Raw genomic sequence first — 25,512 nt, forward strand, 5'->3', positions numbered from 1 at the left:
CTGCAGTACAATTTCAGAATCTTTAAAATTAGAAAAAGATGGTGGGACATCTCTAGTATTGAAGCAATATGGTAACTTGTATTTCAGATTATATACAAATAACAAGATAATTAGCTTTCCTGTCCTTTTCTCTGAATTTTATTTTTAAAACTAGAAATTAATAAGCATTCAAATTTAAGATGTATAAACATATATGTTTCTAAAGTGGCTGTTTTTGTTTTTCAAAATTATAATTATAGTAAGTTCACAAAATCCTTAACGTACCTATGTGCCACTGTGAACTAAATCTTCTCATATAAGCTGTAATAAACATAAAGAAACTTAGTTTTTTCTTACCTGAAAACAAAGGGTTAGACCAAAAGACCACAGAGGTGATTGTTCAACTATGATTCTGTGTCATCCCAGTGGTAACTTTTCTTAATATAATTCGGAATACATTTCAGTTTTGCAACAGATAACAAGAGGAATAATAGAATATAGTAATTTGATTGTGAGACTTCTCTTCCTCCAACTCTGTAAATTACTCACTGTCATCTAATGGCTATTTTCTCCCCTGCATTGAGCAATTTTTACATAACATGATCATATTAAATACATTAATTTTACTTTAATTCTAAAACATTAATCATTTAATTTAAATTTAATTTTCAAGAGAATCCATATATCCAATCATGTTTATTATGCTTCTTTCATCTGTCAAATTTTTTATTCCCACAATGGGACTTCCCTAAAAGCCTTTCAAATTAAAGAAGAAACTGGGAGAATGTGTAGGATATAGACAGACCAGTCAGGCTTACACCCCACCCACCCCACCCCCCAAAGAACATTCGCTTTGCTTTCTTTGAGTCACCATAACTTATCAAGATAGATACACTATTGTGAAACAATCATTTCTGTTTCAACCAGTGAGCAGACAATATCTGTGATCATAATTATAGATATATATCTATATACCACATCATAATATATATTATTATATATTATATTTATTATATGTATATAATATAATATATATATAATATATCACATCATAAATTCCTGAAATAAAACTAATTCTATAGTTTAGGGACTTAAGGATTTATTCTACTCTGAGTCACATAATGGATGTTTAAATAAATTAGAAATTCAGGTCATGACAAATATGATAAGCACACTTTACCCAAACATTATACAGCATAACAATAGTTCAAACCTGTTCTTAAAAAAAAAAAAGAAAGAAAAGAAAAAAAAGTTTTAATGCCATATTGGATTGGCAGCAAGGGCTGAAAACTATACCTTTATGCTTATAAAAAGGTGGTCTTTATTTGATTTTGCTCATTAGAATTCAGTTAGTCTTAAATTCATTGCACTTGAGGATATTCAGAATAAAAGTGACTGCATAAAGAAAAATAAGCTTTGCCCACCCTTGGCTTACTTATTAATTGTTGTAGATAATTAAATGGAATTTTTTATTTTCGGACTCAACGGCATACAACTTAAAAGCCTGAAATATGAATTTCTCTGATGCTGGATAAAGAATTCATTGTTTTATGCATAGTAGAGTTTAAACATAATTATTAGCTGCTATTACTACATGTATTTTTAACTACACCTTTCATGTTTCAGGACTCTTGAATTTCATCTGGTATCTTTCATATAGTTAATATACCATGTTTAGAAGAAAGGAAAAACAATTGAAAATATTTCAACACGTTAGTGAGTAGGGGTATTTTCGCTATACTGACATTCACTCCCTTTACAGATATTTTGGGAGTTCAAGTGAAAAGGGAAAGCTGACATGAGTGATACATTATAGATTAAATGTTAAGTGGTCACCATTAGTATGTGAAATTAATCAATGTTTTTACAGCTTACTAACTGAAATAATAATAACTGAGTTTGTATTCTACATGCTATAGGTAAGTTTTACCAGTATATTTATATAAGCCAACAGATACTGGAGTCCTGCCTTTTACTGCTAATACATTTGAATTAAAGCATAAGACTATTCCACGTGATGCAAGTAAACTAATACAATAGTAAAACTGCTCTAGGTAAGGTAATAAAACTATTATTAACCAGAGCTGTTCTATTTACCTAATAGATTTAATGAAAAGCTAATTCCTTGTTATCAAATTACGTCTTTCATCCTGTCCATGATACTGTTTAAAGAGTATCTGTTATTCACTGTTTGTTTTCCTGTTCAATAATACTGTGTAGGTATTTCTCATGCAATAAACTATAATTAAATTTTTAATGTTGGAGTTTTCTCTCATTTATGATTGTCCCATTTTCTTAACATAAGCCTCATTATAAAAGCTTTGTTGAAGTAATAGGGCAATTTACACAGGCAAAGGAAGGCTTGCATTTCTAGTAACTGAAAACAGTTATAAGCAGTAGCTAGAACATAGATGTTTTAGTTTGAAAATAAACAGTCTTCAATTTGACAATGAAGATCACTCTTAAACTCAAGAAAATTCTAAATGTAAATAACAATTCTGGATCTTTTTAGAAATTTATTTAAATGATCCTGAATTCTTTTTTAATTAATTAATATTTAGTGGAATTTTTATTTAAAAGTTATGTTTTAAAGAAAAACATTTGGAGCCTGAATTATTTGATTAGCAGTATTTAGCCAGCCAGCAGTTTCTCAGACTTTAGAATTGGGACTGTATCACAAAGGAAAACTCATAAGAACATCTTTAAAATGTATAAACTCTAACACAAATGAAATGGACTGAAAGTTGCATCAGTACAGTATTTATAATCATATAATATAATAAGCTAAGGTTAAAATTTTAGAAATGTGCCTTTTGATAAATTAATCTCAAGATAATCTAATGATTTCAGGAATAAAACAGAAGAAGGCCATCAATTGGTGCATAATTCTTTGACGACTTCTTTGTTTGTTTTAGTAAAATAATAATCATTTTTCCCCATACAGAGTTTTCTAGTTCTCTTCTGTCTGCTGAGGAAGAAGGACCTCAAACCTCTAGCTCTGGCCTTCAGTTATCTAATAGAAATGAAACACTGGAACTTTTGTCTGAACCTCCAGTTCATTCAACTAAATTCGATTCCAAAAAGGAAGGCAGTGTCCCAGTTTTCATCAAAGAAGTGTCAAATGCTGAAATAAGCATAGGGGATGTGGCTAAGTTGTCTGTTACTGTCACTGGTATTCCCAAGCCTCAAATTCAGTGGTTCTTTAATGGAGTAATGTTAACCCCTTCAGCTGACTACAAATTGGTTTTTGACGGTAATGATCACAGCTTGATCATTCTGTTCACCAAATTAGAGGATGAGGGAGAGTATACATGTATTGCCAGTAATGAATATGGACAGGCAATATGTAGTGCCTATCTGAAAATAAATTCCAAAGGAGAGGGGCTCCAAGAACCAGAATCAGCAGAAGAGAAATCTCTGGAAAAGCTCGAAGGTCCTTGTCCTCCTTACTTCCTTAAGGAGTTAAAACCAATTCACTGTGCACAGGGGCTCCCTGCCATCTTTGAGTACACGGTGCTTGGAGAGCCTGCACCCACTGTTTCGTGGTTCAAAGAAAACAAGCAGCTTTGCACCAATGTTTATTACACTATCATTCATAATCCTGATGGTTCCGGGACATTCATCGTCAATGACCCTCAGAAAGAAGATAGTGGTTTCTATGTCTGTAAAGCGGAGAATGTGTGGGGTGAATCCACCTGTGCCGCAGAGCTGCTCGTGCTTCTGGAAGACACACATATGACTGATGCCCCCTGTAAAGCAACGTCCACACCAGAGGCTCCTGAAGATTTTCCCCAGACGTCGTTAACGGTCCCTGCAGTTGAGGCACTTGACTCAGAGCAGGAGACTGCAGCTTTTGTAAAGGACACCATTTTGAAAGCTGCTTTAATTGCAGAAGGAAAACAGCAGCTTTCTTACGAGCATATTGTTAAAACCAATGAACTGAGCAGTCAAGTTACTTTCATAGCTGAGCAACTGCAATCCACAGTCATGTTACAGCAGGATATGCCCACTCCTGAAAGCATCAGTGAACTTCTTTCCATCAGTGACACTATTCATGTCCAGCCTATCAAGGAACCACCTCCCAATGTACAGCTGCAGATTGTCCAGTCCCAGGACACCTTCCCCAAAGAAGATATTCTAATGTATCAAGAGCCTGAATTACAGGTGGTTCTATCAGATACTGAAAAAATCTTCCCAAGTGCCATGTCCATAGAGGAAATTAGTTCATTAACAGTTGAGTCTCTGCAAACTTTATTAGCTGAACCTGAAGGGAGTTATCCACAGTCATCAATAGAAGAAACGCCAGCCCATTCATATCCAACCTCTGTGGCTGAGGAAGTACTTTTACCAAAAGAAAAGGTAGTATCCACAGTGGACGAAGAGCAAAGAGTGATCCTTCAAGAGCAAGAGGCACAAAGTGCTCTCATCCTGAATCAGAGCTTAGCTGAGGGACACGTGGAAAGTTTCCAGGGTCCTGACATCATGATCTCCCGGGTCCCTTCAGAACACACGTGCACAGAAGGTGAAATCTTAATGGAAAGTGTGGATCAACTGGACAGTGCAAAGCAAGATTTCGCAGCCAGCATTGAGGAAGGCAAGTCCTTAAGGTTTCCGTTGGCAGGTGAGGAAAAGCAGGTACTGCTCAAGGAAGAGCGTCTTGACAGCTTGGCAATGCCCCCGAACCAAACCACTAAGTATAAAAAAGAGCCCATGGCAATAAATGGTGTGCAGGAGGTGCAGGGAAGTGACCTGCTTTCTAAGGAAAGTTTGCTTTCTGCTATTCCTGAAGAGCAGCGGTTAAACCTGAAAACTCAGATCCGCAGGGCTTTGCAAGCAGCAGTGGCCAGCGAGCAGCTGAGTCTTTTCTCTGAATGGTTAAGAAACATTGAACAGGTAGAGGTCAAGGCCATAGACTTCACCCAAGAGCCCAACCGCATTATGTGCACCTACTTTATTACCTCAGTGAAGTCTCTAACAGAAGAATTAGCCATCACTATTGAAGGCATTGATCCTCAAATGGCTAACTTGAAAACTGAACTTAAGGAGGCTTTGTGCTCTATAATATGTGAGGAAATGAACATCTTAACAGCTGAGGAACCTGGAATTCAGAAAGGAGCCACAACAGACTTGCAGGAAGAAATGGATTCTTTTTCTAATCCACAGAAGGTTGAAGCAATCACCGAACCAGAGGTTGAATCTAAATATCTTGTCTTAAAGGAAGAGATAAGTTATTTTAAGGTGGAAAGTCAGGTCAAAGCTGTGGGTGCCACAACTGCTTCCGCTGCTGTCTCTGATGAAAAACTGGATGAGATACCAAAACCATCAGAGGAAAAAGAGAAATCCCCTGAAGGTGGTACTGAGAAGGCTGGTACAGTAGAGATACGGGAGGCTGAGGGTAGCTCACTCAGAGAGGGTGGTCCTGACGTACAGACGCCCTTGGTGGACACGATTGCCAAGGAAGGTGACACCGTAAGACTCGCGTCATCCATAACAAATGCCAAAGAGGTGAATTGGTATTTTGAGAGTAAACTGGTGCCTTCAGATGAAAAGTTCAAGTGTTTACAAGATCAAAATACATATATGCTAGTGATCGACAAAGTAAATAGAGAAGAACATCAAGGGGAATATACGTGTGAGGCCTTGAATGATGACGGAAAAACAGCAACTTCAGCAAAACTCACTGTAGTCAAAAGAGGTTGGATTTTAAGGATTCAGTGAATCAAGTTCTAACATTCACTGGGTTGTAATGATTTAGGTTTCCTCACTGAATTTTCACTTATCTGCCATTGCCAGAATGCAGTTTATTTAGAGTAGGAATGAAATCACAGACATAATCATGGTTATTAACTTTCCCCTTTTCCCTTACTGCCTTACTGGGTGGTATGTTATATCTACACTACTACTTATTTTTAAAATGAAACGTATTTTCATATATTTCATAATACCGATAAATGCTTTTTAGTCTCTTTCTATATGAAAATACTTTAATGATATGTAATAAAAAGCTGTCAGTGAATACCTAGTTACCCTGAAAGCACCAGTCTCATCCTTAAATTCAAAATAACCATGATTAATTGTCCATTTGTGTTTCTTGTTTCGATTATCTTTTTTGCTATTGTTTCACTTCATCACTTTATTTAGTAGGTCACGTTTCTTTCACATCATTCGCAGTGTTCCTAGTCAGCATGGTATATTTAAAGAATATATCATGTTCTTATGCATGTAAGCCAAGAGCATCACATCATTTTAATCATTTTTTCACAATTCACTGAAAAGTAACAATTGAATATGTTGAAAGCTGCTTGCTGTCTTCTTTCGCCTTCAGTGATCTTCCTCATTTTCCAGTCACTCGTCTTAAACTGCTGCAATCCACTTCACTAATTTCAACTGTTTCACTCCATTAACAGCAACAAAGGTTAGAAGGAAAAGAAAAATGTGGGGTACCTGAGAAGGAGGTGTGCTAATGGGCTCTGCTTCCCTTTGCAGCTGCCCCAGTGATCAGGAGGAGAATTGAGCCCCTGGAAGTAGCCCTGGGCCACCTCGCCAAATTCACCTGTGAGATCCACAGCGCCCCCAGTGTCCGCTTCCAGTGGTTCAAAGCTGGCCGAGAAATCTATGAGAGTGACAAGAGTTCTATTCGGTCTGCAAATTATGTCTCCACCCTGGAAATCCTGAGAACCCAGGCTGTTGACTGTGGCGAGTACACCTGCAAAGCTTCCAACGAGTATGGCAGCGTCAGCTGCACAGCCACACTGACTGTGACAGGTAAATGCCATACACTGACACAGATGTTATTCCATTTCATATTATTGCCTATTTTACTTTTTGTAGAGGTGCAGGAGGTACTTGTCCTACCAACTGGAGAGACCACTAGCCAAGATGGTAACACAGTGGCTAGGTAGTGCAGAGCCTATGAGAGACAAGAAGTCATTGTTTACAGTCACATTTCTAAAAACAGCTAAAGAAAAAAAAATTTTATTTCAAGAGCAATGTGAAGGAATCACACAAGCAGTGGCTCCTCATAGTTTGGTTTGGGTTTTTGTTTTGTCCTGTTCTTTTTATTAAATGGTCTGGCTTGACCTCTAGCCTAAAAAATTTCAGGACAGTTTGGTGCTACTAAAAAGTAAATGATGTCCGAATGTGTGTAATAATTTGGAACCAGTTAACCGATTAAGAACAGAATTACAAAATGAAAAAAGCCAAAGCATAAGACTAAAGTCAAACAAATCCTAATAAGAGACAGGGAGCTAGTACAGAACTACAAACTAGGATTCTCACCCTAAGCTTTATTACTAATTGAAAAATAAGAGTAACTACACAAATATTCTGTTCTCCATTTCCTGAGGACACACAGGATGACTGTCAAGTAGGTAACACTCATCAGGAGTTTGAATTCCCTCATTAGCAAAAAAAAATAATAATAACTCTTTCCTACCTCTTTTTCTCACTCTTTCTTTCTCTTTTGCTTTCTTCCTACAAAGGGAAAGTGTGAGTATGAACTTATGAACTATGGTTTAGGGTCAGAAGTAGCAATGACTTGTGCTGTTCACAGAAGCATGCACGAAATGCCAGGGTGAGGCTGTCGCTTTGTCTTCTTTTTCTTTTTCTTTTTGAAGTATAGCTGGTTTACGGTATTACCTTGGTCATCTTTTTCAATGACAGCATGGAGGGGAAGGGTAAATGCAGCATGCATCTTTGACTTGAAAAAGCCAGGGTTTCCTGTAGCTTCCTCTCCTCTACAACTCCTTTATATCAGAAACTCCACACCCCCAGGCCCATGGTGACCCATTCAGTGGATTTCGCTTTGTGATCAGTCTCCGTACCGCCAAGTGCATGGCATTATTCTTAATGACACTTTGGGAAATTTCTTTACCCAAAATAGGCCGGTTCAGTAATGGGACTAACACTTGAGCTTCAAATCACAAGAGGAAAGAAGAAAGAGGAGGATTTTTTTTTTTTAATCAGAAAGAGAGGTTCCTGAATGTTTGCTTCCAAATGCAGAATGGACATGGGAAATTAGTGCTATAAATATTTTTACAAGTTTGGAGTGATTTAGTGGATACATTTAAAGTTGTGCCATTTAAGGATTTGCTAGTGGTCATCGACATGAGGGTTAGAGAGACTTTATAAACCTACTGAAACTTTTTATTACTTAATATCCCTGCTCTTCAGAAAAGTCAAGTACGTTTTCTTTATCTTCCTTATACGGTCTTCTAATTTGCAGAATTAACGTACCAGCTGAATTGCTTATCAGATAATTCGAACAAATAATCAGCTCATAAAATGGACAAAGCTTTAGTAATAGTGAGTCAATGTTGCGAAATAAAGGAATATTTGTTCTTTCCTTTGATAGAGACATTTAAAGTGCTGTCTTGCTCCTCTATAAAAAAAACTCTCATCCTTTTCCTTTGACACATCTTTTCACCTTAATACATTACCCTACTTTGAGTAATCTCTCATGTCTATCTAAAGCTATTACTCATCTTTTTTCTTTCTTGGAATATGTAATTACAGCAAGAGCTTTGTAGGGACAAAATATAACACTGAAAACTTTTCTTTTACAGAGGCATATCCACCAGCCTTTCTCTCCAGACCTAAGTCCATAACAACTTTTGTGGGTAAGGCAGCCAAGTTCCTCTGCACAGTGACAGGGTCTCCAGTGATTGAAACCATTTGGCAGAAAGACGGCGTGGCCCTCTCACCTTCCCCTAACTGCAGGATTTCAGATGCAAACAACAAACACATTTTAGAACTCTCAAATCTTACAATTCAAGATAGAGGAGTTTACTCCTGTAAGGCTTCTAACAAGTTTGGAGCCGATACTTGCCAAGCTGAGTTGGTCGTAATCGACAAACCACATTTCATTAAAGAGCTAGAGCCTGTGCAATCAGCTGTCAATAAGAAGGTCCACCTTGAGTGCCAAGCAGATGAAGACAGAAAAGTCACAGTTACATGGAGTAAAAACGGGCAAAAGCTCCCCTCTGGGAAAGATTATAAGATCTGTTTTGAAGATAAAATAGCATCCCTTGAGATCCCTCTGGCCAAACTAAAAGATACAGGAACGTATGTTTGCACAGCTTCCAATGAGGCTGGAAGCAGCTCCTCTTCAGCGACAGTAACTATCAGAGGTAAGAAGTGTGTGAATAATATTTCCACTCCCTTCTCTCATTCTGTGATTAAAATAATTTCATCCAAGCAGCCTTTTTGGTTTGGGGAAATCCTGGTATTGTTTGATTTTATTTTTTCAGTCTTCTTCACAATGCACTTATTCTTGTTTGTTTAAAACTGTCTGCCATTAACAGAGCTTGCTTAAAACTTCTTCTAAGAACCTCGAGTCTCTAGGCAATCCTTAACTAACTTCTTTCATAAAATTGCTCTTTGTATAAGTAGAATTTGGTTGGTTTTGTTTTTGTTTGTTTGTTTGTTTGTTTTAACCAAGAGCCTGGGGAGAGGTTTTGGAATCACAGAGACATGGAAAGCTACTGAGCACACCGCGCCTTTTCAGAAACTTCAAGAGGACATTTTATGTGTGTTATGTGTCTCTTTGTTGTATGATGTCTACTTTTCTTTTGTGTAGTTGATGATTCAGATATCTTTTCCCTTCTCATTTTTGTTAACTTCATGTAGAGCCACCATCCTTTGTGAAGAAGGTGGATCCCTCTTATTTAATGATCCCAGGTGAATCAGCACGCCTCCACTGCAAGCTGAAAGGCTCACCTGTGATCCAGGTTACTTGGTTTAAAAATAACAAAGAACTTACTGAGAGTAACACAATCAGAATGTCTTTTGTCAATTCTGAGGCTGTCCTTGATATTACGGATGTAAAGGTTGAAGACAGTGGGAATTACTCGTGTGAAGCAGTGAATGACGTTGGCAGCGACAGTTGCAGTGCTGAAATGGTTATCAAAGGTTTGTTTACTCTGTCATAGTCCATTGTTTTCCTGAGAAAATATTTTCTTTTCAATTGCTTGTAACACATGCTTTATACAATGCTTTCATGCTTTTGTAGAACCTCCTTCTTTCATCAAAACTCTCGAGCCTGCAGATATAGTGAGAGGAACAAATGCCCTCCTTCACTGTGAAATCTCAGGCACTGGACCATTTGAAATTCGCTGGTTCAAGGATAAGAAGCAAATTCGAAGTAGTAAAAAGTACAGGCTGTTTTCTCAGAAATCTGTCGTGTCCCTGGAGATCTTTTCGTTTAATAGCGCGGACGTTGGTGAATATGAGTGTGTGGTTGCTAATGAAGTTGGGAAGTGTGGCTGCCTTGCAACCCACTTACTAAAAGGTTAGTGCTTGAAAAACTGGTATCTCTTTAATAAATTGTCAAAATAGCTTTCTTAAACCAAGGAAGGAAAACCGGTCCTTTCTTTTCTTCTCCTAATCTTTGAAAATATTTTTTTTGCCTTTGGTTTGACCTGGGACCCTGGGGAAAATCCAGTCTTTATCTTGAGACCAGTATAAATATTTAATCTCTGATAACAAAAGTGAACTACATAATAAGCGATTTTGTCAGCTGATAACCGTTTATCTTCCTTACTTCTTTCTCTTGGGTGGAATTGTAATTCCTCTTGAATTTGATTTCTCCTTCTAATTAACCAACACTATGGAATAGATAAATGTAATCTAGATAAAGTTCTTAAATGCGTATGGTGTTGAAGTGTTTGGGAATTAAGAAATTTTGGATGCTCTCTTTCTTTAATTAGAACCACCGATCTTTGTAAAGAAAGTAGATGATTTTACTGCACTAGCAGGACAAACGGTTACCTTACAAGCTGCTGTGAAAGGGTCAGAACCCATTTCTGTCACATGGATGAAAGGACAGAAGATCATTAAAGAAGATGGAAAAATCAAAATGAGCTTTGCCAATGGTGTTGCGGTCTTGATAATCCCTGATGTGCAGATTAGCTTTGCTGACAAATACACATGCCTGGCTGAAAATGAAGCTGGAAGCCAAACGTCTGTTGGGGAACTAATAGTTAAAGGTTCGTGTAAGAACGTTTTAACTTGGAGTTGATATTTCCTTTTAAAATGAAACCTTACTACACACTTCAGAATTCCAACTATTTAATACCCTTGTAGAACCTGCCAAAATCGTTGAGAGGGCAGAACTGATCCAGGTGACGGCAGGAGACCCAGCCACGCTGGAGTATACAGTCACGGGTACCCCAGAGCTCAAGCCCAAATGGTACAAAGACGGGAGACCTTTGATTGGCAGTAAAAAGTATCGAATAAGTTTTAAAAACAATGTTGCCCAACTCAAGTTTTATTCCGCCGAACTGCATGATAGCGGCCAATACACATTTGAGATTTCCAACGAAGTGGGCAGCAGCTCCTGTGAGACAACTTTCACTGTCTTAGGTTAGTATCTTTAGAAACCTGTGCTTCCATATTCCTCTGAAACCCAACAAACAACCAAAACTAAAATCACTGAGCACTGTTCCACATTGTTCTTTCTTCTCTTCTTGTGCTGTGAACAGATCGAGACATTGCTCCATTTTTTACCAAACCCCTACGCAACGTGGACAGTGTGGTTAGTGGGACCTGCAGGCTGGACTGCAAAATCGCTGGCTCCCTCCCCATGAGGGTGTCCTGGTTTAAGGATGGTAAAGAAATAGCTTCCTCTGACAGATACAGAATAGCATTTGTGGAAGGCACAGCCTCTCTGGAGATAAGCAGAATAGACATGAATGATGCAGGGAATTTCACCTGTCGAGCCACAAATTCCATGGGAAGCAAAGACTGCAGCGGAGCCCTGATTGTGCAAGGTTGGCTGGAAACTGTGCCTTTCATTCTTACGTAGACGATGTTCAAATTAAGCCTTCTTCCCTTCAGTCGCGCCTCTTAACTCTTTGAAATTCTTTCTTATCCCCCTTCTTTAGAACCACCCAGTTTTGTAACTAAACCGGCATCAAAGGATGTTCTGCCCGGCTCGACCATCTGCCTGAAGAGCACCTTCCAAGGGTCTACCCCTCTCACAATCAGATGGTTTAAGGGTGACAAAGAGCTGGTTTCCAGTGGAAACTGCTATATCACCAAAGAAGCTTTAGAAAGTTCCCTGGAATACTATGTAGTAAAAACCTCCGACTCAGGCACATATACCTGTAAAGTCAGCAACGTGGCTGGAGCCGTGGAGTGCAGTGCAAAGTTATTTGTAAAAGGTTTGCATAGTTTTCTTGACATCTTTGTGCCACCATCGTCAGAAGTTCTTTCCTCTTTCTCACGTTTCTGGGTGATTCCTTTCCTTCCACAGAACCTGCCACATTTGTTGAAAAGTTAGAGCCATCACAGCTGTTAAAAAAGGGAGACGCCACCCAGCTAGCCTGCAAAGTAACGGGCACCCCTCCAATTAAAATAACGTGGTTTGCAAATGACAGAGAAATTAAGGAGAGCAGCAAACACAAAATGTCTTTTGTGGAGTCCACCGCGGTTCTAACACTTAAAGATGTTGCCATTGATGACAGCGGTGAATATATGTGTGAGGCTCAAAATGAGGCTGGCAGTGACCACTGTGGTAGCATTTTAATAGTCAAAGGTTTGTGTTCACATTGCCCCTTGTGATACCAAAGTTGTGGCCCAGGGCACAGACTCCACCCCCATTAACTCACAATAATTCCTTTTCCGCTATAGAGTCACCTTACTTTACCAAGGAATTTAAGCCCATTGAAGTGTTGAAGGAGTATGATGTCACGTTGCTGGCTGAGGTGGCAGGCACACCTCCCTTTGAGATCACTTGGTTCAAAGACAACACAACACTGCGAAGTGGTAGAAAGTATAAAACCTTCATTCAGGATCAGCTGGTTAGCCTGCAGATCCTGAGGTTTGTAGCTGCGGACGCAGGTGAATACCAGTGTCGGGTGACCAATGAGGTGGGCAGCAGTGCCTGCAGTGCCAAGGTGACCTTAAGAGGTTAGTGTCAGTTCTAATGACAGACTGGCTTTTCTGCAGTGTCAGTGATTTTATTTTTTTAAAGCCAGTTTTGCTCTAGAGCGGGTATTCATTGAGAATTCATTCTTCTACTAGAACCCCCAGCTTTTGTAAAGAAAATCGAGAGCACCAGCTCCCTTAGAGGAGGTACCGCTGCCTTCCAGGCCACTCTGAAGGGCTCCTTGCCAATCACGGTGACTTGGCTGAAAGACAACGATGAAATCACTGAAGATGATAACATAAGAATGACCTTTGAGAACAATGTGGCCAGTCTGTACCTCAGTGGCATTGAAATCAAGCATGATGGGAAATATGTCTGTCAGGCCAAAAATGATGCGGGAGTACAGAGATGTTCCGCATTACTCTCAGTAAAAGGTTGGTTCAGAAAGTTTGCCATGGGTTTCAGGGAAAAATGCAGATGTAAGCCTTTCAGCAGAGCAGTTCACAACCCACACCTATCCCTTTGTTTTCTACAGAACCTGCAACAATCATTGAGGAGGCTGTGTCTATAGATGTCACCCAAAGAGACCCAGCCACTTTGCAGGTTAAATTTTCGGGGACTAAGGAGATTACAGCCAAATGGTTTAAAGATGGCCAAGAACTGACCCTGGGCCAAAAATATAAAATCAGTATCACTGACACGGTCTCTATACTGAAGATTATTTCTACAGAAAAGAGAGATAGTGGAGAATATACTTTCGAAGTCCAAAATGATGTCGGGAGGAGCAGCTGCAAGGCTAGCATTAATGTATTAGGTTGGTACAGCTTTTCTATGGAGAGAAACTGGGCATTTCTGTGCTCCTTCATCTCTTACAATTCTAGAGAAAATAAAAATTGGTAGATTGACCATTTTTTTTCTTTTTCATTGCATAGATCTTATCATACCTCCCTCATTCACCAAAAGGTTGAAGAAAATGGACAGCATTAAAGGGTCTTTTATTGACTTAGAATGTATAGTGGCTGGGTCACATCCCATGAGCATCCAGTGGTTCAAAGACGACCAAGAAATAACAGCTAGTGAAAAATACAAATTCTCTTTTCATGACAATACTGCCTTCTTGGAAATCAGTCAGCTGGAAGGTACAGATAGTGGAACCTACACTTGTTCTGCCACTAATCAGGCAGGACACAGCCAGTGCAGCGGCCATCTGACAGTCAAAGGTTGGCAATTTTTATCCCCGCCTCTCAAGAACTTATTGCTCTCTCATTTCTTAATTCTTACCTTGACTGATCATTCTAAAATAAACCATTCCTTCCCCCTTTTGCTTCTTTTTCTTTCACCCCAGAACCCCCTTACTTCCTGGAAAAGCCACAGTCACAAGATGTCAATCCCAATACAAGGGTTCAATTAAAGGCGCTTGTGGGTGGCACTGCACCCATGACAATAAAATGGTTTAAAGATAACAAAGAGTTGCACTCGGGAGCAGCTCGCTCAGTTTGGAAGGATGACACCTCCACCATTCTAGAGCTCTTTTCAGCCAAAGCTGCCGATTTGGGGACGTACATTTGCCAGCTGAGCAACGATGTTGGCATAGCAACCAGTAAAGCCACTCTCTTTGTCAAAGGTCTGGTCTCTACATTTTCTCATTGTCTTGCTTGCCTAGATTTTCTTGGAGGGAGGGAAGAGGCTTAAGAAAACGATTCTCATTGGCCTTTGGGTTAAAAAATGTTCAATATCACATGTTTTCCCCCATCTTTAGAACCTCCTCACTTCATTAAGAAGCCCAGTCCAGTCCTAGTGCTGAGGAACGGACAATCCACGACATTTGAATGCCAGATAACAGGCACTCCTGAAATCAGGGTTTCTTGGTATCTGGACGGGAATGAAATAACAGCCATTGAGAAACATGGCATTTCCTTCACTGGTGGTTTAGCCACTTTCCAAATTTCTGGTGCCAGGGTAGAACACAGTGGGACTTATGTCTGTGAAGCTCGTAACGACGCTGGCACGGCAAGCTGCAGCATTGAGTTAAAAGTGAAAGGTTCGTTACTGCATCTTCTCTCCTTTCTGGCTGTGCTGCTGGCTAGTCCTCGGGTCTTCCTCTGAGTGAGCTATTCTCTGTCTTCCTTTTGAATCTTTAGAACCTCCCACCATTATTAGGGAGCTGAAACCCGCGGAAGTAGTCAAAGATAGTGACGTGGAGCTGGAGTGTGAAGTTATGGGAACATCTCCATTTGAAGTCACTTGGCTGAAGAATAACAAGGAAATTCGAAGCAGCAAAAAGTATACGCTGACTGACAGAGTGTCAGTGTTTAATCTCAATATCAACAAGTGTGACCCCTCAGACACTGGTGAATACCAGTGCATCGTATCCAACGAAGGCGGCAGCTGTTCTTGTAGTGCTAGAGTCTCTCTGAAAGGTCAGTTAGACACACAAGGAGCAGGCTACCTGAAACAAATTCTGTAATGCTCTTTAACCTTGTATGATGGGGAGGAGTTCAAATATACCTCTTCTTTTCACACTCTCTACTTTAATCACAGAGCCACCCTCGTTCACTAAGAAGATAGAAAACGTCACTACTGTCTTGAAAAGTTCTGCCACCTTTCAGAGCACTGTGGTGGGCTCTCCTCCCATTTTTATAACCTGGCTCAAGGATGATCAGATTCTGGATGAAGATGATAATGTTCACATCTCCTTTGTGAACAATGTGGCCACAGTTCAAATCAGATCTGTGGATAATGGACACAGTGGGAGGTACACGTGTCAAGCCAAGAACGAGTCAGGAGTTGAGAGGTGTTATGCTTTCCTTTTAGTACAAGGTGTGTAAGCTAACCCCTTTTGAGAGTTATTCTGTGAAGACAATTTCACAAGCAGTTCCTTGGATCCATGGAATTATTAATGCAACTCATCCACATTTTCATTCTTACTACAGAACCCGCTCAGATCCTAGAGAAACCTAAGTCTGTTGATGTCACTGAAAAAGACCCCGTGACCTTGGAGTGTCTTGTGGCCGGAACACCAGAACTCATAGTGAAGTGGTTTAAAGATGGGAAACAAATGATGCCCAGTAGATATTTTTCAATGAGTTTTGAAAATAACGTGGCCAGTTTTAGGATTCAGTCAGTAATGAAGCAAGATAGCGGGGCGTATACTTTCAAGGTGGAAAATGACTTTGGAAGCAGTAGCTGTGACACCTACCTGAGAGTGCTAGGTTTGTATCTTGGCCCCAGTCAGCTTCCATTATGTATATTATTGTCCTTGGTAAACAAATGGCAACATATTAATGGATGTGTTTTGCTGTTTGCATTGGACAGATCAAAATATTCCTCCATCATTCACCAAAAAATTAAGCAAAATGGATAAAGTTCTAGGCTCTTCCATCCATATGGAGTGCAAGGTTTCTGGCTCACTCCCTATTAGTGCTCAGTGGTTTAAGGATGGAAAAGAGATAACTACAAGTGCAAAATACAGGCTCGTCTGTCATGAAAACGCTGTGTCGCTGGACGTTAGTAATCTGGAATTAGAAGATACTGCGAATTACACATGCAAAGTCTCAAACGTAGCAGGGAGCGAGGCATGCAGTGGCATCTTAACTGTAAAAGGTTAGAATTTCTTTACCTCTTTCTGACCCTTTTCTGCGATAGCTTTTCAAATGTAGCACTCTTTTCTGGAGTCCTTTAAAACTAAAAGTCTCCATAATTCTGTTTCTTTAGATACATATATGTTGAGTTCAAGAAATATTCAGTCATTACCTCTTTTCAGTAATGTTTTTTTATATGTCCATAAAACTGTCAAAATAACCCAACAACAAGGAACTTAATTATATGTATTTCTCTTAAAATCTATAGAACCACCAAGTTTCCTAGTGAAACCTGGGCGACAACAAGCCATACCTGATTCTACAGTGGAATTTAAAGCTATACTAAAAGGAACACCACCGTTTAAAGTAAAGTGGTTTAAGGATGATGTGGAGCTTGCCTCTGGACCTAAACATTTCATTGGCTTAGAAGGCTCAACTACCTTCTTAAATCTCTATTCAGTGGATGCTTCCAAGACTGGACAATATACTTGCCAAGTTACCAACGATGTTGGTAGCGACTCTTGTACCACAGTGTTGCTTGTGACAGGTGTGCCAGTTTGATTGTTTTATGTTTCTGTCTGACCTGTGGCTCCTGCCCTTTCTGTAATCTTTTACAATATATGTACCCAGTCAAGAAAGTACCCTTCTTTCTAACACGGTACACGCTGTTTGCCAGGCATTGTTCATGTTTTTCTCTTTCCTATGTAGGACCTAATTGAAGTTCGTTGTTTATACCTGCTCTGTTCCCTCATAAATCTCCTCTTATCTTCACTCTCTAGAACCACCAAAGTTTGCAAAGAAACTAGAAGCAACCAAAATAGTGAAAGCAGGTGACTCAGCACGACTTGAATGCAAGATAACTGGATCCCCAGACATCAGAGTTGTGTGGTACAGAAATGAACATGAACTCCCAGCCAGTGATAAATATAGAATGGCTTTCATTGATTCACTGGCCGTCATACAGATGAATAGTCTTGGTACTGAGGACAGTGGGGATTTCATTTGTGAGGCTCAGAACGCTGCTGGCAGCACAAGCTGCAGTACCAAGGTTATAGTAAAAGGTAGAAACCTCTTTCCTCTGTTCCTCATTACCTGAAACCCACCTTCTTCTCCCCGGGCTATCATAGCTCTTCATTCTTTTGCTGTCATTTTTAGCTTCCATTTGAGATCATAGAACATTTTCCCAAACTAGTATTATTTCTATTTTTAGATGTTTTTTCTTCTTAAGATTTGCCTACACGTAGACAATCATTCCGAGATATTTTTCTTGTTATTCCAATGTCGTAATTCTACTCACCTCAGCATATTAGCCAAGCAGTTCAAATTTGATGTTTCCAAAATGCTCAAAAAAACAAAGTGGGCATTTTAAAATTAATTTTTGCCTTCAATCAACTTATAAATATATCATCATCCTCACTATAATCTTTATCATTAAAAGCAAGGAATATTTACCACATATATACAAGGTTCAAGCAATACAGATTTTAACCTTACATTTACAAGAGGACAATTATGTATATTTTTCTCTCTCAAATGTCAGTTCCTATTTTTTTAAATTATATCACTATACTTTGTTGCAAATAATTCTAGTATTTTCCAGAATTTTTTTCACAAAGTCCAAGTTTGTCATATTGTAAGGCGATTATTGCAAAAACCATTTGTTGACATGGAAGACTTAGAGCACAAATGTTGTGATAACTTCCAAGTGTCCCAATTGTAATGTGTATACAAAAAATTTCATCCCTGAAGTCAGGACTCCGTACCTCATGCAAATCATATTGATTCTTACACTTGGGTTTGGGGGTTTGTTTGGTTATTGTTTTGTTTTGCTTTACAGTTTTGTGCATCAATCTTTATAGTCCCAGAAAAAGTAGTAAGGTGGAGTAGACAGAATGTCGAACTGCTCAGTAAGGTCACCTGAGGTCTAGCCCAGGTTCTCGGCCAGTGAAGCAGAGTGATTTTGTAAAGGCTGATGGCTTCTCTGAAGCTGTTACTCCTAAAGTGATAGTGCTAGACCTATTATAGTATCTTGACTCATTCTTCCAATTTAAAAACAAAGACATAAAAATATGAAGTTAAGTAGCCCAGTTCATGAGGAATTCTTGTTTTTTACAGAACCACCTGTTTTTAGCAGCTTCCCTCCTGTGGTAGAAACCCTTAAGGATGCTGAAGTTAGTCTTGAATGTGAACTTTTAGGAACACCACCATTTGAGGTGGTTTGGTACAAAGATAAGCGACAACTCCGAAGTAGCAAGAAATACAAGATCGCATCCAAAAATTTCCATGCAAGTATTCACATTCTCAGTGTCAACACTTCAGATATTGGTGAATACCACTGCAAAGTACAGAATGAAGTAGGAAGTGATACCTGCATTTGTACTGTAAAATTAAAAGGTATGCATTATTTCCTACTCATGGCAGAAATGGCAGGAACGTGCAAAATGCTTATTTGTTTTCTCTCTTCCATTATCTCGACAATCTTTCCAACAATCTCCATCCATCTTTCCCTCTTCAGAACCACCAAGATTTGTCTCCAAACTGAACAGCCTCACGGTTGTAGCTGGTGAGCCCGCTGAGTTACAAGCATCTATAGAAGGCACCCAGCCTATTTCTGTCCAGTGGCTTAAAGAAAAGGAAGAAGTGATTAGAGAAAGTGAAAACATCAGAATTACATTTGTGGAAAATGTTGCAACTCTGCAGTTTGCAAAAGCAGAGCCAGCTAATGCTGGGAAGTATATCTGCCAAATCAAGAATGATGGTGGAATGAGGGAGAACATGGCCACGTTGACTGTTTTAGGTTGGTACAATATGGTGCGATAGTTCCTTGATACAAGGAGGTGCCAAACGCTGAGATGACTTACTAAGAGATACTGGTAGAGTCTCCTGTTTTGAATTTCTAGAACTATGTCAGTCGTCACCCATTTCAAAGGTTTACGGGAAAGGACCTTTCAAACACTCTTTTCTGTGTCTGTGAGCCTAACAAAAATGAGCCGTCTCTTATTATTTTCTTGATGGGTTAGGAGATGTAATCATGACAATCTTTTGTTGAAGCATGAAAAAATTGGGAGCCCAGCATATGCTACAAGGAAATTTTTTCCGAAAGTAATAGTTGTTAAAGCTGACAAGAACTCCAAAGATCAAAGTTTGATAGGAACGACTTGCACTTTCATCTTTGGGCATATTCATTTTCAATTTTGCCATTGTTTGGATAACAACTTTCAAAAAACTGTCTTTAGCACCTTAAAGTAGAACAGAAATACTGAGTAATTCATAACAACATGTAGGCTTTGTTCTAGAGAGGGTCAAGTGCAAATCAATATATATCAACATTGATTTGTACATTGAATTGTTTTGGAAGTCAACTAATGCACCAACATATTTCTTAATAATAACTCGTATAATTTCGTGACAGTGTGTAATTATGGAATCACATTTTAAGGTCTAGAGAAAGAGAGAGAGAGAGAGCCCTAAGATATCCATATCACTGGAAGAAACAGTGTTAATGAATTTGATAGTAGAAACAAGGTAAAGTTAACAGGCTTTGACAGATGGCTGTCACATTTTATTTCAGAGCCTGCGGTCATTGTCGAGAAGGCAAGTTCGATGGCAGTGACTGCAGGAGAAACGTGCACTCTGGAGTGTAAGGTGGCTGGCACTCCTGAACTCTCAGTCGAATGGTACAAGGATGGAAAGCTGTTGACCAGCAGCCAAAAACACAAATTTAGCTTCTACAACAAAATCTCTTCCTTAAAGATTCTCTCCGTTGAAAAGCAAGATGCAGGCACATACACTTTCCAGGTTCAAAATAATGTCGGAAAAAGCAGCTGCACGGCTGTGGTTGATGTTTCAGGTTAGTTCGGATATGTCCTTCCCATTGCTTAAGCAAATTCCTTTCACACGCTTTCTTCTCTCAAGTGTCTTCTATTCTTTCAAACCACGAGTCTCTTGCCTCTCCTCATGCAGACCGAATGGTTCCTCCCTCTTTCACACGAAGTCTGAAAGATACAGTTGGGGTCCTGGGTACATCTTGCATCTTGGAGTGCAAAGTAGCTGGATCATCGCCTATCTCTGTTGCCTGGTTTCATGAGAAAACCAAGATTGTCAGTGGAGCAAAGTACCAAACTACGTTTTCAGATAATGTCTGCACGTTGCAGCTGAATTCTCTGGACTCATCGGACATGGGCAATTACACATGCATGGCTGCTAATGTCGCTGGGTCTGATGAATGCCGTGCTGTGTTGGCTGTACAAGGTCAGTGTTAGACGCTCACACCCTTTCTTATGAGTTCCTCTTTGGGTACATATCCAGGTTGACACACATTCAAAAGTGCTCTTCTTTTTGATTCAAAATTGCAACTAAATTCGATGCTTACAGGATCTTATCATTGTCCTCCTTGTCTGTGTAGAACCACCCTCTTTTGTGAAGGAACCTGAACCTTTGGAAGTACTACCAGGCAAAAACATCACCTTCACAAGTGTCATTAGAGGAACACCTCCGTTCAAGGTTGGCTGGTTCAGAGGTGCCAGAGAACTGGTGAAAGGAGACAGATGTAACATCTATTTTGAAGACACCGTGGCAGAACTGGAATTATTTAATGTCGACACATCTCAGAGTGGGGAATATACCTGTGTGGTTTCTAACAATGCCGGCCAAACATCCTGCACTACCCGTCTCTTTGTAAAAGGTTTGCTCCAGTGCATTTGTGCTTCCTACTTTTTAAGGGACATCTTTGTTTGTGTTTTCACTGTGTTTAACTGCTGTGCTTTGTCACTCCCCAGAACCAGCTGTATTTGTGAAGAAATTAAGTGGTCACTCTGTAGAGCCAGGGAAGTCCATCATTCTGGAGAGCACCTACACTGGAACACTCCCCATTTCAGTTACCTGGAAAAAGGCTGGTGTGAACATTACACCATCTGAAAAATGCAACATAGTCACAACAGAGAAGACCTGCATCCTGGAAATTCTGAATAGCACAAAAGGAGATGCAGGACAGTATTCTTGCGAGATTGAAAACGAGGCAGGAAGGGATGTTTGTGAAGCTCTGGTATCTACATTAGGTGTGTTTCTTATTCTCAAATGATTGGCATTTGTCTAACATGAGGCATGGTTTGTGTGCTTTTCTTTAATTCCAGTTGCTGACTGTGAATCTTTCTTCTTTAGAACCACCTTATTTTGTTACCGAACTGAAGCCTCTGGAGGCATCAGTTGGAGATTCGGTTTCTTTACAATGCCAAGTTGCTGGGACACCAGAAGTTACAGTGTCTTGGTACAAAGGCGATACCAAGTTACGGTCAACTCCTGAATACAGGACCTATTTTACAAACAATGTGGCCACACTTGTTTTTAATAAAGTGAACATCAATGACAGTGGAGAATACACATGTAAAGCAGAAAACAGTATAGGGACTGCTTCTTCTAAGGCTGTCTTCAGAATTCAAGGTGATGATATTATTTTAGAAATTAAGAAGTTTCTTTTTTCCTTGTCTTCACTCTTATCTTTATGGGGAAATTTTTATTTCATCTACTAATGCCTCAAGTATTACTTGTCTTCCAACAGAGTCCCAGCTCCCACCTTCCTTTGCAAGGCAATTAAAGGATACCGAACAAACTGTTGGGTTACCAGTTACCCTCACTTGTCGACTGAATGGCTCCGCACCCATCCAAGTGTGCTGGTATAGAGATGGGGTACTTTTACGAGATGATGAAAATCTACAGACATCATTTGTAGATAATGTGGCAACTTTAAAAATTTTGCAAACAGACTTGAGTCACTCTGGCCAATACTCCTGCTCAGCTTCTAATTCACTTGGAACAGCGTCTTCCAGTGCTAGACTGACAGCAAGAGGTTTGTTCCTATGTTACTCTCTCTCTTTGCAAACCATAACTTCTTAGTCGTTGTCAAAGTAGAAATGGCCAATAAAAAAGAGAAAAAAAACCCATGTTGCCTTTTCTTCTCATCTTTCAGAACCTAAGAAGTCCCCCTTCTTTGACATCAAGCCTGTATCTATAGATATTATTGCTGGGGAAAGTGCTGACTTTGAGTGTCATGTTACTGGTGCTCAACCAATGCGAATTACTTGGTCAAAAGATAACAAGGAAATCCGTCCTGGAGGAAACTACACAATTACATGTGTGGGAAACACTCCCCATTTGAGAATTCTTAAAGTAGGCAAAGGAGACTCTGGTCAGTATACTTGCCAAGCAACCAACGATGTTGGCAAAGACATGTGCTCAGCTCAACTCAGTGTAAAAGGTATCTTCACATGGCATTTACCAATATCGTTCTTTCCCATGTTGTGTAATTTTCTTTGAAAAGTTTCTTTAGTTTGTAAATGTTCGGGATAAAGTAACTGGATCATGTTGGAATTTGTATGTTAGTGGTGGAGGCAACATTCATCGAAGTTCTGTTTTCTCTTTATTTTGTTCTTTAAGTTAGTGTATCTCTAAGAGTAGTCTTATCAGAGGGTTGTTTAATTGAAATTTGTTAAATGTTGTTTCAACTCTCTCTTTTTTCACTCTTTCCTATTATGTGGCATTCTGACTTACCATTTTGATCAAATACCTCTATAATACGTTAACTTACATGTTTTAGTTTCCGTATCCAAACTACAAAGATTAACTTGCCAATTAAATTCTCTATTAAAATATTAAAAGTTTATTTAATAGAAAAGATAAATGTATTTTACCACAAAACTCTCAGAAAGTACATATATTCTTACTAATAAAACAGATTAAAAATGTATTTATGGACTCTTCAGCTACAAACGTAAGCTGTTTTTTTCCTTTGACTTACTAGAACCTCCAAAGTTTGTTAAGAAATTAGAAGCTTCAAAAGTTGCAAAGCAGGGAGAATCCCCCAAACTGGAATGTAAAATAAGCGGTTCCCCGGAAATCAAAGTTTTGTGGTTCCGAAATGACGGTGAACTTCATGAAAGTTGGAAATACAACATGTCATTCATGGATTCTGTGGCATCGCTCACCATCAATGAAGCCAGCACAGAGGATAGTGGGGACTATATCTGTGAAGCCCATAACGGTGTTGGGGACGCCAGCTGTAGCACAGCCCTGACGATTAAAGGTTAGACGTGCTAAGCTGCTTTCTTTCTTCCTTCTCCTCTGATCTGGATTCTTTCTCAGCAATGTTCTGAGCTCCAAAATAAAAAGGCTAGTTACGGGGATTTGCTTGCAATTCTTAAACTAGTTTTTATGACGAGTCATTTCTTATGTTAGTATACTGTCATATGGTCACACCAGGCACTCAACGATTTAGACTCTAAGATATTTTTTCCCTTTCATTAGGCAAATGCTCTCATTGCTTATCTTCTTTTCTTCTGGTAGCACCTCCTGTTTTCACCCAGAAGCCTTCTCCAGTAGGAGCCCTTAAAGGTTCTGATGTTATCTTCCAATGTGAAATTTCGGGAACCCCCCCATTTGAAGTGGTGTGGGTTAAAGATCGAAAGCAAGTTCGGAGCAGCAAGAAATTTAAAATCACTTCGAAAAATTTTGATACAAGTCTCCACATCCTTAATCTGGAAGCTGCCGATGTAGGAGAATATCACTGCAAAGCTGCTAATGAGGTGGGAAGTGACACATGTGTTTGCACTGTCAAGTTCAAAGGTTTGTATCCATGGGCACAAAAATATTTATCTCTTGCTTTCATCTTTTCTTGCTTGACCAATAATGTATGTGGCTGTGATTCTCATCTTTCTTCTCTAACCACAAATTTCTCTCATTAGAACCCCCACGGTTTGTGAAGAAGCTAAGTGACACCTCAACCCTCGCTGGGGATGCCGTTGAGTTACGGGCCATAGTGGAAGGCTTCCAGCCCATTGCTGTCGTCTGGCTGAAAGATAAAGGTGACATTATCAGAGAGAGTGAAAACACTAGGATTTCGTTCATTGATAACATTGCAACACTCCAACTCGGAAGCCCAGAAGCATCTAACTCTGGAAAATATGTGTGCCAGATCAGAAACGATGCCGGAATGAGAGAGTGTTCAGCAGTCTTGACTGTCCTAGGTTAGTAACAAAGTACAGCCTGAGAAAAAAATCAGGTTGATTGACCCATGATCGTTGCCTGCACATATTACTCTTAGCCAATAATATACTGATTACATTCTTAGTTTGAAAGAAGACTTTGTGTTCAATGCAATATACTTCTTTCAGAACCAGCCAGAATCATAGAGAAACCAGAACCCATGACTGTCACTACTGGAGATCCTTTTGCATTAGAGTGTGCAGTGGCTGGGACACCAGAACTTTCAGCCAAGTGGTTCAAAGATGGGAGAGAATTATCTGCAGACAGCAAACATCACATCACATTCATCAACAAAGTGGCTTCACTTAAAATCCCTTGTGCAGAAATGAGTGACAAGGGGTTATATAGCTTTGAAGTGAAAAACAATGTTGGTAAAAGTAACTGCACTGTGTCTGTCCATGTTTCGGGTGAGTAGTATGAGGTTTTTGTGAATATACCGTTTTTCCTGGGGTAGAAAATAAGGCTTCTCTTTCAACGGAAAACTACCTTTCTCCACGTAGATCGAGTCGTGCCTCCTTCCTTCATCCGCAAGTTGAAGGACACCAACGCCATCCTGGGGGCCTCGGCAGTTTTGGAGTGCAGAGTCTCCGGCTCCGCGCCCATCTCCGTGGGCTGGTTTCAGGATGGAAATGAGATCGTTAGTGGGCCTAAATGCCAGTCCAGCTTTTCGGAAAACGTCTGTACTTTGAATCTGAGCTTCTTGGAGCCCTCTGATACAGGCACATACACGTGCGTGGCCACCAACGTGGCTGGGTCAGACGAATGCTCGGCCGTCCTGACTGTCCAAGGTCAGTGCACAGGCACCAGGCTGCTGCTTGACTTAGTGACTGCCTCACAGGGGATTTCTTTATTTTGTCTTCGTGTGTAGTTTTTTTGTTTGTTTGTTTGTTTGTTTTTTAACATCTTTATTGGGGTATAATTGCTTTACAATGGTGTGTTAGTTTCTGCTTTATAACAAAGTGAATCAGTTATACATATACATATGTTCCCATATCTCTTCCCTCTTGCGTCTCCCTCCCTCCCACCCTCCCTATCCCACCCCTCCAG

The 25,512-nt window shown here is 39.7% G+C and overlaps 1 protein-coding gene across 3 annotated transcripts in view; it reads left to right on the plus strand.

Annotated features, from left to right (window-relative positions):
* The window catches only part of TTN (titin), a 279,289-nt gene that overhangs the window by 66,131 nt on the left and 187,646 nt on the right, over positions 1-25,512 (plus strand). For 2 of the 3 annotated variants that reach the window (XM_089916621.1, XM_089916620.1), the window contains exons 45-46: positions 2,924-5,674; positions 6,466-6,744. In XM_089916621.1, coding sequence (XP_089772747.1) covers positions 2,924-5,674; positions 6,466-6,744 — 3,030 coding nt within the window. Of the gene's footprint in view, positions 1-2,923; positions 5,675-6,465; positions 6,745-8,543; positions 9,108-9,606; positions 9,889-9,988; positions 10,268-10,685; positions 10,965-11,061; positions 11,341-11,459; positions 11,748-11,861; positions 12,141-12,232; positions 12,515-12,609; positions 12,889-13,002; positions 13,282-13,382; positions 13,662-13,779; positions 14,068-14,192; positions 14,472-14,606; positions 14,889-14,988; positions 15,268-15,388; positions 15,668-15,780; positions 16,060-16,162; positions 16,451-16,696; positions 16,976-17,207; positions 17,490-18,543; positions 18,823-18,943; positions 19,226-19,999; positions 20,279-20,391; positions 20,680-20,833; positions 21,113-21,206; positions 21,486-21,588; positions 21,868-21,985; positions 22,274-22,393; positions 22,682-23,224; positions 23,507-23,766; positions 24,046-24,164; positions 24,447-24,593; positions 24,873-24,965; positions 25,254-25,512 lie in introns of all 3 variants that reach the window. The other variant, XM_089916619.1, reaches the window with a different exon arrangement.

This window comes from Delphinapterus leucas, chromosome 8, assembly GCF_059928025.1.
Source record: "Delphinapterus leucas isolate spDelLeu-1000000601 "Yukka" chromosome 8, BTC_Dleu_Yukka2, whole genome shotgun sequence".
Classification (NCBI taxonomy): domain Eukaryota; kingdom Metazoa; phylum Chordata; class Mammalia; order Artiodactyla; family Monodontidae; genus Delphinapterus; species Delphinapterus leucas.